The sequence below is a fragment of the Onychostoma macrolepis genome, chromosome 05 (assembly GCF_012432095.1).
Source record: "Onychostoma macrolepis isolate SWU-2019 chromosome 05, ASM1243209v1, whole genome shotgun sequence".
NCBI classification, from domain to species: domain Eukaryota; kingdom Metazoa; phylum Chordata; class Actinopteri; order Cypriniformes; family Cyprinidae; genus Onychostoma; species Onychostoma macrolepis.
This window is the reverse complement of record NC_081159.1, coordinates 25,647,936-25,661,033: the sequence shown is the minus strand read 5'-3', so window position 1 is coordinate 25,661,033 and position 13,098 is coordinate 25,647,936. Positions and strand designations below refer to the sequence as shown.

The window sequence follows — 13,098 nt, the reverse complement described above, 5'->3', positions numbered from 1 at the left end:
TCCCAACATTTCCGGAATTCAGGTTGTATTTAATATTGCTTAAACAACCTTAAATACAATCAATTTTAAACATTATATCTCACAATCACACAATTTCAGTAATACGTTTTGACTTGGTTCTGTTTAAATGCTTGTCTTTTATCATGGTAAGTTTAATTTTATCTTGTGCTACTGAGTTAAATTGGCTGCTCCACTGAAAGATTGTAGTACGAGTGTAATTTATCCTCTCAGCAGGTAAGGACTTTTCAAAAGATGATGTTTTCTGTTAACTGCTCCTTTAAAGGGCATCTCCTAGACAGACTCCTGATGGCTGGTTTATTAATTAACAGCACATTTATGAATATATTTCAGATTCACAGCATGGCAGGGACCATTACAAATTTCTTCCATGCGCCTTAAAATATAGAATACTATTTATTAATGTAATTTAAACACATTCTTTTTATATTTGAACCATGTATAATGCTTGATTAAAAGTGTATGTTGGTCTTTGCCGATGTTAATCACTTTGATAAATTTCATCAAGTAATCCTGTATCACAGTTTGTAAGCATTTTAATTTACATGAAATAATAATATGTTAATCATTAGGTAATCCTTAATAAGTTCATTAGCTATTAAATAATAAGTTCATTAGATATTAGAATTTCAGTAAATATTAACAAGTACATTATCTCATATTATAATCATAAGCATTATAATGTTTGTTAATGATTTATTAATGAAAGTTATTAAAGTGTTATGTTTACTGTTTGTAAATTGAATGTATCTGGCTTCTGGTGCGATCCACTTTCAACCATTTTTAGCTGTAAAAAACAGCTCGTTTTGCTGCAAACTGGTGTGTCGTACCATATTATTTTAATGTATAATCTTAATTATGAACACACTGGTATGTAGTGCGAACAGTTTTACTGTTTACTGTGCTTTATTCTTCTCGTTAATTCCCTACAGCAGCTAATGAACTGGAAGTCTTGCACATTCACAGAAAACTGCTTACTTCCACATTGAAAAATAAGGTGGATAGCATACACATTCATTTCTCTATTATTTTTTTTTTTTTTATAGTGTAGATAGACAGACAGACATCTGCAGACAATATCAACCCCTAAAGAGAAAACCTGATCCATAAGTGTCAGAGCTAAAAATGTCTGTTTAATCTTTTATTTGGTTGCTTTCAAGAGTGATTCATTTTTTGCCATTTCACCACCCTGTTGAATGTCACAGGTTCAGTCAAAGACCTGAACATGAACTCTGCATCCAAAAAAACCCCCATCAAGCTTGCAAAGCAAATAGTGAAGGAATGCGTTTTGAAATCTCACTGGTGCTACCAAACTCTTCTTGAACAACTTGAAACGGAGGCAAGTAAAGTGAAATAAAAGTATGGGAGTAGTTCCTCTTGGTACTTGTGCATATGTTAATAATCCCTGAGCAGTTTGTACTTTTCGCCTCTGCAGTTCTCCTCCTGTCATTTTTAGAACAGGTGAGAGCAGGTCCAAGAGCTCTTCTGTGAGCTGCACAACCTCATATTATAAGGCCTATTTCTGCCCTCTATGAATTTGTATGTGAGTGTTCCATCACCAGTGATAGAGTGGGAAATCTAGCTGCAATTCACCCTATATACTTTTTCATGTTAGTTTATTTTTTTCAAAAACCATAAGTTGAAACGATGGCATCAGTGTTGAGCTGTCCTCTTAAAAATGTAAAGAAATTAAAGCGAATGAATGTCAAAGGTACTGAAGGCAAGAATTTCCACTCATGAATTAATAAATATATATATCACCACCACTATGAGCTGCCAGGGTCTGAAAGATTGATAATAATAATAATAAAAAAGCAGTGTACATTATTCTTGTCATCAGCCTATTATGATTCTTTGAGAAACAGCTAGAATAAAAGTGTCTTTTACCTTACAGAAATGTCACTACCCATGAACTTTGTCTTGAATGGCCTTCCTGTTTCATATTTGGTCTGTATCTGTCTCCAAAGATTCCCTCATCACACTGGAGCCTTATAGGAATGACATTTGATCTCGGCCAAGGGCCGGAGCAGCCAGTATCCACTAACCCATTTTATCCTCTGATTACAGCGGCCAGATTGGATTAAGAACCATGCCCTTAAAGAGCCATTATGGACAGGCCAAGTTATGAATTGCATGTGGAGAGCCAGAAAGAGAATGAGAGAGCTAAAAATGTGAAAGTAACTAAAAATGCACTGCTATTTTCGCATTACGTCATATTTCAGATATTTTCGTGTTTTTAAAGTGTGCATACTTTGCTAAGAGGAAAGCTCAAACTAGCTCAAACCTGACCGGGCTGGTCTGTTTCACTGGTTGTAAAGAGTGTTTCAGCACTTGTCAAGGTGGTTTACCTGGCTAGGAGAGCATTTAAGATTGGCATAAACCAGATGAGACCAGCAAATCATTTAGCCCTTTTTTTCCCGACCAGGGCTGAGACACGTTTGTCACGGTAGAAATATTTAAGCGGTGTCTCTCCTGTAGCGTCTGTGTTTGAATGATATTTTCTGGAAAGTGCTAATCCCTTTTTTTGGCAGTAGAAAATTCTGTCAGCATGAATGAGATTTTGAATTTATGACCACAGAAATGCATCACATTTTACATCATTAAAGTCATTTAAACACAATTTTCTGGCTGACTTTATATCAGCGAATTTCCATAATAAAATGCTTGTTCAATAGCACCCCATTCGGGTACATTGTTCCACAGGAAAATAACTAGGATTATAGAAGACTTGGCTTCTTGCCTATATTTGCTGTGTACTATTTTTCTAGCCTTCACTATGGTCACAGCTATGTTTCTGTGCCAGACATTAGAATCAATAAATTAATAACCTGCACATTATCAGCTAGACAAATGGTAGCAGCTGTGCTACTTTTTTTGTGAAGCACTCTTTGGAGGTAATCAAACTTTTTTTTCTGCCTTTTTCTTTCTTTTTTTTCTCCTTTTTTTTAACCATGAGTCTTCCGGAAGCACAAAAGAAAGGATCTCCAGAAGGAATTACGGAAATAGACAGAAAATAATGAGCTTTGCTCTCACTAAGTGTTTTCCGCTGAAGAATTACAACAAGCATGGGGGCGACTCCTTAATTATAAGAGTAAATGAATTGCCAGGTTTTGTCTCCTAATGATACCATGTGGGAAATGGCAAACATTCGGATCTAAATTATGAACGACCATTTCAAACCATGATTAAATAACATCATGCTATATCCTATGTATATCCCTCGCCATCATTCATTATTTTCCTCATTCCTCTTCCCTTGTTAAAAGCGACACCGTCAGTCGAGAGCGCTGCATTGTCATCTTGTCTACATCCCTTAAGAGAGCGCATCAAGATTACTCACTGTTTTCACTATAAATCTTTGCTATTGTAAAATGTGAAAATGGCTTTTGCCTGTAATTTATCATAGCTGTAAAGCAGAGGACAGGTTGAATAGCCCCCTGCTAGTTTTCATAAAGCAACAGAGCGCTGATGCAATTTTCCCAGTAAATGTCTCTACCGTCGTTATTTGTCATGACACAGAAATCAGTTTACGAGAAGTTCATGTAGATAAGTGTTATGAATACAGTGATCCTAAAGACTGTTTTGCCACTCTTAAAAATGCCTGAAAGCCAGAAAACCAAATCAAGTCAATTAGCAACAAGTTGCTAAATGTTAACTCTTTAGCCTGTTATATGCTTGAAAAGTGAAATGATCTCATTTACTCATCCTCGTTCCAAAGCTGTGCGACTTGCTTTCCTCTGTGGAACAAAAAAAAAAAAAAAATATATATATATATATATATATATATATATATATATATATATATATATATATATATATATATATATATATATATATATATATATATATATATATATACACACATATATATATATATATATATATATATATATATATATATATACATATAATTATTTTTTTGTTTAATAATACATTGAAAGTCATTCCTATTTCATGTTCTGTAGAAGAAAGAAATTCATAAAGGTTTAGAACGATATGAGGTGAAGTAAATAATATCAGAATTTTAATTTTGGGTGATCCTTTTAATATTCATACATGCACATATGCATTATACTATCTGTAAATTACAAATACTGGATTAAAATGCAATATAAATAATGCATTTCTTCTTATCTACCTTTTGCTTTTACCCCATTGTACTATTTGAATTGCTGGATTGATGTATAACCCGGCACGTGTGACTTTAGGCATTTAGCACCTGTTGCTGGTAATTGTGCTGGAGTTTAGCACATGCCGCGCTTGTTCGTGACGGTGGTTCAGTCAGAAGCTAGACTGAAGGGAGAGGAGGAACACAGAGATAACCCAGCCGCTCTCTCTCTAACAGATGGACTAATAGCATAATTAAGTAGCCGCACGCCCGGTTCCTGTTTACCGTCATGTTGCTAAGCAATGACATCAGCCAATCCCTCCGTCCCTCTATATAATCCTGCCCCCTCCCTCTCTCTCCCTCTCTCTCTATCTCTCCCACATGCATTCATCCCGGTAACAGTCTTAGCGTGCTGTAGTGGTCTGAGCACAGCTCACAGGCAGACGGCATGACCACAGTGTGCTGGAGCAGCCCACAGCCTCTCATGTAGCCCACCGCTGCGATCGCAAACTCACACACACACATGCACTTACACACCAAGACACGCTCAGTTGCTCTTCAGGGACACTAAGAGATTACCAGAGCAAAGAAGATTTGACTTTTGAAGCTTGTTTTTTTTTTTTTTTTCATTTTCTTTATTTCTTTTGTTTTTTCTTTTCTTTTTTTTTTTTTACTGTTACCACCCACCCTTTGCTGGGTTCAGGGGTGGTGGCACATCCTCAAAAGGGCTGCATGAATGACACAACGCAAAGGCGAGAAGACGACCATCAGCATCCAGGAGCACATGGCCATTGATGTATGTCCAGGTCCCATTCAGCCCATCAAGCAGATATCTGACTATTTCCCCCGTTACCCACGGGGTCTCCCCCCCACAGCTCCCCCGGCCCTCAGCCGCGCCGGCTCCCTGCGGAGCACCTCTATCAGCCAGAAGTCGGAGGGCCCGGCCGTGGACCCCAAACGGGATGAGGACGACCTGGACCAAGCCTTTGGTGCCACCGCGCTTGTGGCCAGCAAGAAAGAAGAGGAGCCGGACGTGGAAGGCTATGATTCGGACGACTCCAGTGAGTAGTTGTTTCTTACTCTTTGTCTTTGTGCCACTCTAGAATTGACAACTGTTGCCTCAGATTCCTCTGCCTGTTTGTTTTCATTCACCTGTATGAATGGAGCTCCATGGAATGGCAGCTCTGATTGAATTCTTGGAAATGGTTTGTTTAGCATGTGATTATTTGGGTTCACACAGACAACGTATTGAAGGGGCACGTGGGTTATGTCAAGCCTTTCCCTATTCTGTGCTTTTTTGTGTTTGTTCCATTGATCGACGCATCTTTAAAGTGATTCTTGTGGGCATCAGGTGCGATTCATCCGTTCCTGTTGTATATCTATATCTGTAGAGCTCTTGTCTGTCCCAGATGTAAATCCTATTATGGACCTCTGCCTGCCTCTCTGTTTGGAGTCCGGTTTTCAATCATGGCAGCCTGTAGACTAGATTAGATAGAGCCCTGCGGTCTCATGTGGTTATTTTATCATTATCGTGCTCTGTCTTAGATGGGGTTAATCCATACAGTGCCGAGCTCGACGTGTGTGCCTGAGCAAGTGTGCTGGTGGAAAAACAAGTGGCTATAACGATGCAACGATGGGGTCTGGATCTAATCCCAGGCGGCTCTGGCATAGCACGCAATGATCTGTTGCTGACAGATGTTAAACTTTGACCTTCATGCAAGACCAAGAGTGAGCTGCACAGTGCAAATCATTTTCTAAATCAATATTTTGTTGCTTCAGTGAAATATCTAAACACCCTTAAAATTAGATTGAATTACCTAAGAAGCAAAAGCAGTCCGATTTAGTTTCAATGCACCCTCTTTAAGTTTTATTAAAAAGGAATAGTTTACCCCAAAATAAAAATACATGTCGTTCCAAACCTGTGGAACACACAAGATATTTTGACGTGAAAGTCATTGGGGTACAAAACAACACTGATCCCCATTGACTTCCATTGTATCTACTCAAAAACACTGAGACATTTCTCAAAATATCTTTCATGTTTCAGAGAAAAAAAATAAAGTTATACAGATTGAAAACTACATGAGGGTGACAGAATTTTCATATATAGCTGAACTGTCCCTTTAAGCAAGACATATTAGGATTGATGGATAACAACAACAAGCAATCTGTAGCACGTTAACTGCCCAAAGATTATCTGAAGTGCATCTTTGTCCGAGTGTAATTGCACGCTTTGCTGTCAACCACAGTAATCAATATCAGTCGCTCATATACAACAATCTGTCACAGGTTGACCAAATGTGCTGGCTGATATAACCAGTCCTTCACCTTTCATGAGGCAGTGTAATGCATGTAGATATGCTGTATCTGCGAGTGTGATTGTAAAAGCAGAGGATCGTGGGACTGCGGTCTGGTGCGCCTGTGGTTTATGATGATAGATTAGCATGGAGCTATTGTGCTGTGATTCATCGGTGTGTCGCTCTAAATCATAACCCTCTTCCTGTTCTCTCGATCTTGCCTGTTGTTTGAATCACAATGCACATATTAGTTGCACAACAGAGAGACAAATTAAATCCTAACCTGACATGTTTGTTATGTGACTCATGAAATACAAATAAGCCAATTATACTAATTTGCCAGAGCATTTAATGATTCGAACGTCTCACGGGGAGTTTAGCAGAGTAAGTTAGAGGAAGAAAATTGTCTCTGAGGGAACAAACTTGAGGCTTTGCTAATGCAACAGATGGATTACAAGGAACTTCCACAAACATTTGGTGACGACTCTTCGGCTCTGCTGACAAACCATTTATGAGTTGAGTACTACAGGACAGATTGCAAACAGAGCAGTCTTCTGTTTCAGAGATTAATTAAGAGCCAGATCCAAACAAAATTGGACTTGAATTTTAGCTGAGCACTTTTGTCAGTTGCAAACATACAACTGGTTGCTTCATCAGTGCATAGTATCCAAGCTGGGAAGAATTAAAAATAAAATGGTGAATTCTCATTAGGCTTCGAAGCCCCTTACTAAATACCACCTGTTTGTCACTCATGCTGAAAGCCTCACTGACCTCTCAACTTGAATTAACTAAACACAGATGCTTTGGGAAAAACAAGCCACTTTGACTGATGCAATCCACAAAATACCCATGAGTACCTGTGAGCTCTGTACCAGGGAGGCAGGTCCTTGGGGTTGTGTACCCCTGGTGGTTTCTATACATGGCTAAGTGTCATATTCCTGACGGTATTTTACAAGAACAGTCTTCAGATCTTCAAGGCCCTGATATACTTCAAACAAAATCGAAGAACGAACTGATATGATGTCATTTCGAACAAAATCAGGCCGAAACGAAGTTCGTTTTGAGTTTGTTTCGGCAGTGCGAAACAGCTCACCAAAGCTCCCCAGAAAGTTCGTTTTGGCTCCTAAACACCTTTGAGCTACCATTGGTCCGTGGCGATTACGCAATCGGTGGGTGTGTTCTGGAACTCCACCTTCTTTGACACGTGATTTTATTAAATTTTTTCCGGTTCGTTTCTCATTCAACGGAGGTCAGGCAGGAGAACAACATCTCCAAGTCACTAGCAACATAAATACACAATAGCTGTCAAATAGCTGAGCTGCCACAAATATATCCGCACCTGTACAATCGCACGCAGAGAGATTTGAAAGATTCAGAGAAAGCATTTAATTCCTAGAAAGAAATTGCAACAAAGCTTCATGTCAATGACCCGAAGTTATGCAAAAAGCGACATAGAGAAACATCAGATGCAAGTTTTCCAAAGCCATGAAAAGAATTAAAGGAAAGAGTAAAGGTACTTGCTTTGGTACTTGCTATATAAGATGGCAAGTACCAAATACATGTGTTTCACATAAATGTTACACCATACTGCTGCTGCTGCGACTGTTCTTTCAAGCGAATTTAAAAGGTATACAGTAAATGAAATGCCAAAAGAACATACAATAATAAACCTTTGTTTTGCCGCTGTCACCTCTGGCTTGCTCAGTTGGGGACACTTAATTTCTAGAGATTATCGTCGATTTGATTGCACAGATACTATTTAAACTAAACTGAGCTAGACAATGACATCTCTGAATTCAATAATGAAATGCCTTAAACTGAAAATTGAGTGTTTAATCTCATCATTATACATTACTGACACTCTATCCTCCAATTTGATACTGTTAAGTGCTTTGACACAATCTGTATTCAATAATGAAGCGCTATATAAATAAAGGTGACTTGGCTTGACTTGACTTTGTTTTTATCGAAAGTAAATCATGACACCACATAAAATATAAAAAGGTATAATAATTTATCCAGTTTAATAAAATAGATGAACACTAATATAATAAAGTAACAAACAGGTTTGTGTTATTGAGATGACTCCAATATTTTTTTCATGCTAAAGTTTTCAGACTATGAGCCATTCACACTTAAAGGACTGATTATGGAAATGGTTCTTTTGTATTTCAAACATGATACTTGACCCTGAACTGCTGCTAATCATAATTTTTTTGTCTATAATATTCTGACCATTGGTACCTGTCTCATACCTAGATACACACCATCATTGCATCGTTGTTGTGTTTAGGGCATACGCGCGAGCGTCGCGACACGTTTACATTAATCTACGCCCCGCCTCCAGTAGCGCAGTGGTGTTGGAATGTTTGAAAACAGTATACCATCGCTCAGCCTTTTCGAACTTCTTTTTGCCCCCAAACGAAGAACGAAAACGAACTTCATTTGAAGTATATCGGGGACTTCAGTCAAATGGGGCGTTCACATCCACATCCTTTTGAACTGACCAGCAGTCATTTGTTTTGAATGGCAGTTACTGGATAGTTCTGCCTCCAAACGCACTGGTTGAGCCATGTCCGGTTGCTCAAACGAACAAGTCAATCTTTTGATAATGCTTAAGGGAAGTCAAACTGTGAATGGGTTACTTACATTTGTCTCTGCATATTAAGATGGAACAGGAGAATATTAAAGGGTTAGTTCATCCAGTAATGAAAATTTACTCATCATTTACTCACCCTCATGTCATTCCAAACTCATAAGACTTTTGTTCATCTTTAAAATATGAATGAAGATATTTTTAATGAAGCCTGAGATTTTTCTTTCCCTCCACAATAAGTCCACACAACCAAAACTTGATTTAAAGTTTAAGTCAAAAAGTTCATGACAACATTGTAAAATTAATCCATATGAATATGTGGTTATCCAAGTTTGAAAACACATGTTACCTTTATATGATGAACAGATTTAATTTAGGCTTTTATTCTTTTATACACATACATAGAGTTTGGTGAATTTAAGCTTGTTAGAGCCAGTGAATTGTGCGTGTCAAGCAAGCATGTTTGAGTTTTCACAGGAACCAATGAAGTCAGTTTACCATTTTAGATGTGCTCTACAATATTTGTGCGTAACTTTCAGTGTTTTTTTTTTGTTGTTGTTTGTTTGTTTGTTTTTTAATTAAAAATATCATCTGTCTTACATTTAATTTAATTTTATTAAAAAAATTATCTGATCAATCCAACATGACCTTAGCAGTGCATAACCCTACTGTATCACTCTATTAGAATCTGAAATATAGATGGCTTGAGATGCATAGAAAGATTATAAAGCAACTGTTTGTTTGTCAAATGACTGTCTCACAGTTACATAAGCGATTATGTTTCAGCCTGGAATGTCACATGCAATTGCATATTTTTGTTCAGGAGGATTAGCGGTTTAAGCATCATTAAATATACCTGGTTGAGCCGTGACACATTACTCTTGCAATTAAGACAGGCCATTACTGGGAAATTGCACTAAAGGTTAATTGTTTTCTAGGTATTGGTCTATCAGACTGAAAGTGATCTTAAAGAGTTGTGTGTTCACTAGATACTCTATTTGTTGGATTACATAACTGGAGAACTTGAGTTTTTTCTTCATTTGGTTTAACTCTGGGGGTAGATGGATGGACTTTTAAAGGATTAGTTGATGACACAAAATGAACTTGCAGACGTTCTCCTCGTCATCCACTAGAGTTTAGAAAGGCTGGCTTTAGTGTTATCAGAAAGCACTGGAATATACCCGAGGTTTAGCTGTGTTTGTGAAGCCTGTGTGCTGATGGATTTGACTTCCAAATCAGTTTGATGACTTTTTTAGGATGGGAGATCCACCATTCACAATTGGAGCGAGCCTGTGGTACTATACTAGTGGCACATCTCAAGCTAATAGTGCCATAACTCCAATAAGATATCACTCTCCCACACGAACAAGGTGTCCATAAAGATCAGGGAGGACACCCTCCAGCACAATGAGGGCACTGGGACATCATGTCCTCTTCTGCTTTCATGCTTCTCTTTGGTAAAATGACAAAAAGAAACATCCCCTTTGTATTTTGTCATAATTTCAGATCAGATCCTATGTGTGACAGTATTTCTTAACTAATTTTGCTTCAGAAACTCAAGCAGTAGCTTAATACAGAATTAAAAAAAAAAAAATACACATTACATTAAAAGAAGTAAGCAAGCAACCACTCTAAGCATCCTGCTACAAATCAGTACAGACTGTACTCAACCAGACTGAGCTTTTTACGGTATGCTGATTTGGTGCTCATAAAACATTTCTAATTATCAGTGTCTGAACCCAAACTTTTGAACAGTAGTATACTTCATACACTCGAAAAAATGCTGAATTAAATACAACCCAGTGCTGGGTAAATATTGGACAGAACACAAGCTGGGTTGTTTTCAACCAACAGTTGAGTTAAATGTTTAACCCAACCTTCTGGGCAGTAACCCAACCACTGGGTCTAAACAACCCAAACACTGGGTTCGTCCATATTTTACCCAGCGCTTTTTAGAGTGTAAGCAATAAACAATTTGATATGTGGTCCACTAACACGCACACACACAGACACACACACACACACACACACACACACACACACACAAACACTCCCTGCAGGGAGAACTCACTTTAACCATTTGCCATATTGGTAAATTTGTTTGATAAAGACTAGACACCGAGTGTAGCATTATCTGATCTGTTTTTGTCAACTTGGATGTTAATTGATACAGAAAAGTGCAACACCAGCTGAGCAGCCCCCCCGACTTAGTCCAATCAAATCACATCTGATCACAGGTTCATTAATGATGTCCTATGGTGCATCAGAGACACGGAATAATTTTTTTAAGTAACGTAATTTATCACTCTTTTCATGGAGAAATCTTAATTTTGATAAATGTGAGATGAAGATGAATGCTTAGTTTAACCTAATTGAGACAGCATTTTTATGTCTAAACATCAAGCTCTTGACCTGTGGAAACAAAGCACAGTACTTACAGCTTGACAGAAATAGACACTGTATGATTAGGTACAGTTTAATCTTTTTAATCATGCCATTTTCATTGTCTGTAGTTGAATTGATCTCCACTAGTACAATGCATCATCCATTAGCAGATACATGTTATTGTAGCAGTGCCGTTCTACCACAGATTGTACAGTCAGTCCCTCTGACACATAAAGTGAAGGCACGCTCAGGTATAAGCAGGGGAGGATTTCCTGAAAGCGGGCTACAACCTTCTGTCGAATCCTATTAAAGAGCCTATCTGCAAGCTGTCGTGAGATAACAGATAACGAGAGGAATAGACCGTGTTTTTCCCTGTGTTTTTGGCCTTGGGGTTTTCTAGATGGGGCTTGGCAATGGAAAATGCATGCCATGTTTACATGGTCAGCTCTAGAGATACATTATACACTAAAAACTACTGGGTTGTGGGAAACAAATTGATTTTTTTCTCTTCTGTTATAATTCTCGCTATTACAAACCGTTTACTGCAACTTTTGCCTTAATAAACTCCTAATTTGCTGCTTATTAATAGTTAATAAGGTAGTTATTATGTGTAATATAGGGTAGAATTAGAGATGTATAATATGGTCAAGCAGAATATGTGCTTTATAAGTACTAATAAACAGCCAATATGTTTATAATAGGCATACTAATAAGCAACTAGTGAGAATTGGTCCCTATACTGAAGTGTAACCCATTTTCTTGTCCCTTTCCTTTCCCTCCCTGTTCCTTTCTTTCATTTCATCTTTACTTTCTTTTCCATTGCCTGTTCCTTTTCTTTTCCCATCCTTTTTCTTTGCTTGTCCGATTCATTTGTTTCCTTTCCTTGCCATTCCTAACCTTTGCCTTTGCCTTCAACTTTCTTTTCCCTTCCCTTTGTGGATCGAGTGGATAGATCATGGTCCATGTTCCTGAAAGTCCTATCTGCCATCTGTGGCTAGCATTGATGGAGTTGTCTTGTTTTTCTGTTTGTGTGTTGTTTGTCACATCTCTGTGTATTTTCAGAGAGCTTGCTGACAGATTGACGGATGCTGTTGTTGACAGACAGAGTGAAGAGTGGAAACATGCCATACAGTACATGGGTTTCAGAGATCATTAACAAAATGAGCTTTTTTTAACAATAGAAAGCAACGCAAAGTAGAAATACAGCTGTACTAAAGGCCTGTAAGGCTTTTACCCTGAAGTGTTCAGCCTTTGTGCGCTGATGTTGATGTTATTCAATGAGAAGGCTGCTTTGAAGCATTTTTTTTTTTTTTTCGCTCAGCAGCTGTCTTGTACCTCAAGTCAGGTATAGCATCTCAGTGATACTGCCATTTATCTTTATTTTCTTTTACCACGTTGCGTGAAAACATCATTTTTTTAAAGGTTTTTCTTTAATGCTCAGATCTCTTCCAGATCTGTCCAGTTTTCCCCATCCACACGTTAAGACAGGATTAACTTTTATCTGACCAGCCGGCTGTGTGATACCCAGCCCCCGCAAACCCCCTGACCCACACACCTACACACTGCTCACAAGCACTAGACACTCAATAAAACACAGCGGCGCCAATGATATAGGGCAATGTAAAGGCTCCGTATAGGTTTCATATAATTGTTGTACAGGTTAGTAAAATTAGCTAGCAGTGTTTTTTTGCCAC

The 13,098-nt window shown here is 38.1% G+C and overlaps 1 protein-coding gene across 4 annotated transcripts in view; it reads left to right on the top strand.

Annotated features, from left to right (window-relative positions):
* Positions 1 to 13,098, top strand: part of doc2b (double C2-like domains, beta) — a 300,599-nt gene that overhangs the window by 163,087 nt on the left and 124,414 nt on the right. For 2 of the 4 annotated variants that reach the window (XM_058776336.1, XM_058776337.1), the window contains exon 9: positions 5,002 to 5,187. The exons of 1 other annotated variant lie outside the window; for it this stretch is intronic. In XM_058776336.1, the coding sequence (XP_058632319.1) occupies positions 5,002 to 5,187 (186 nt within the window). Of the gene's footprint in view, positions 1 to 4,226; positions 5,188 to 13,098 lie in introns of those variants that run through there. One more of the 4 variants, XM_058776340.1, reaches the window with a different exon arrangement.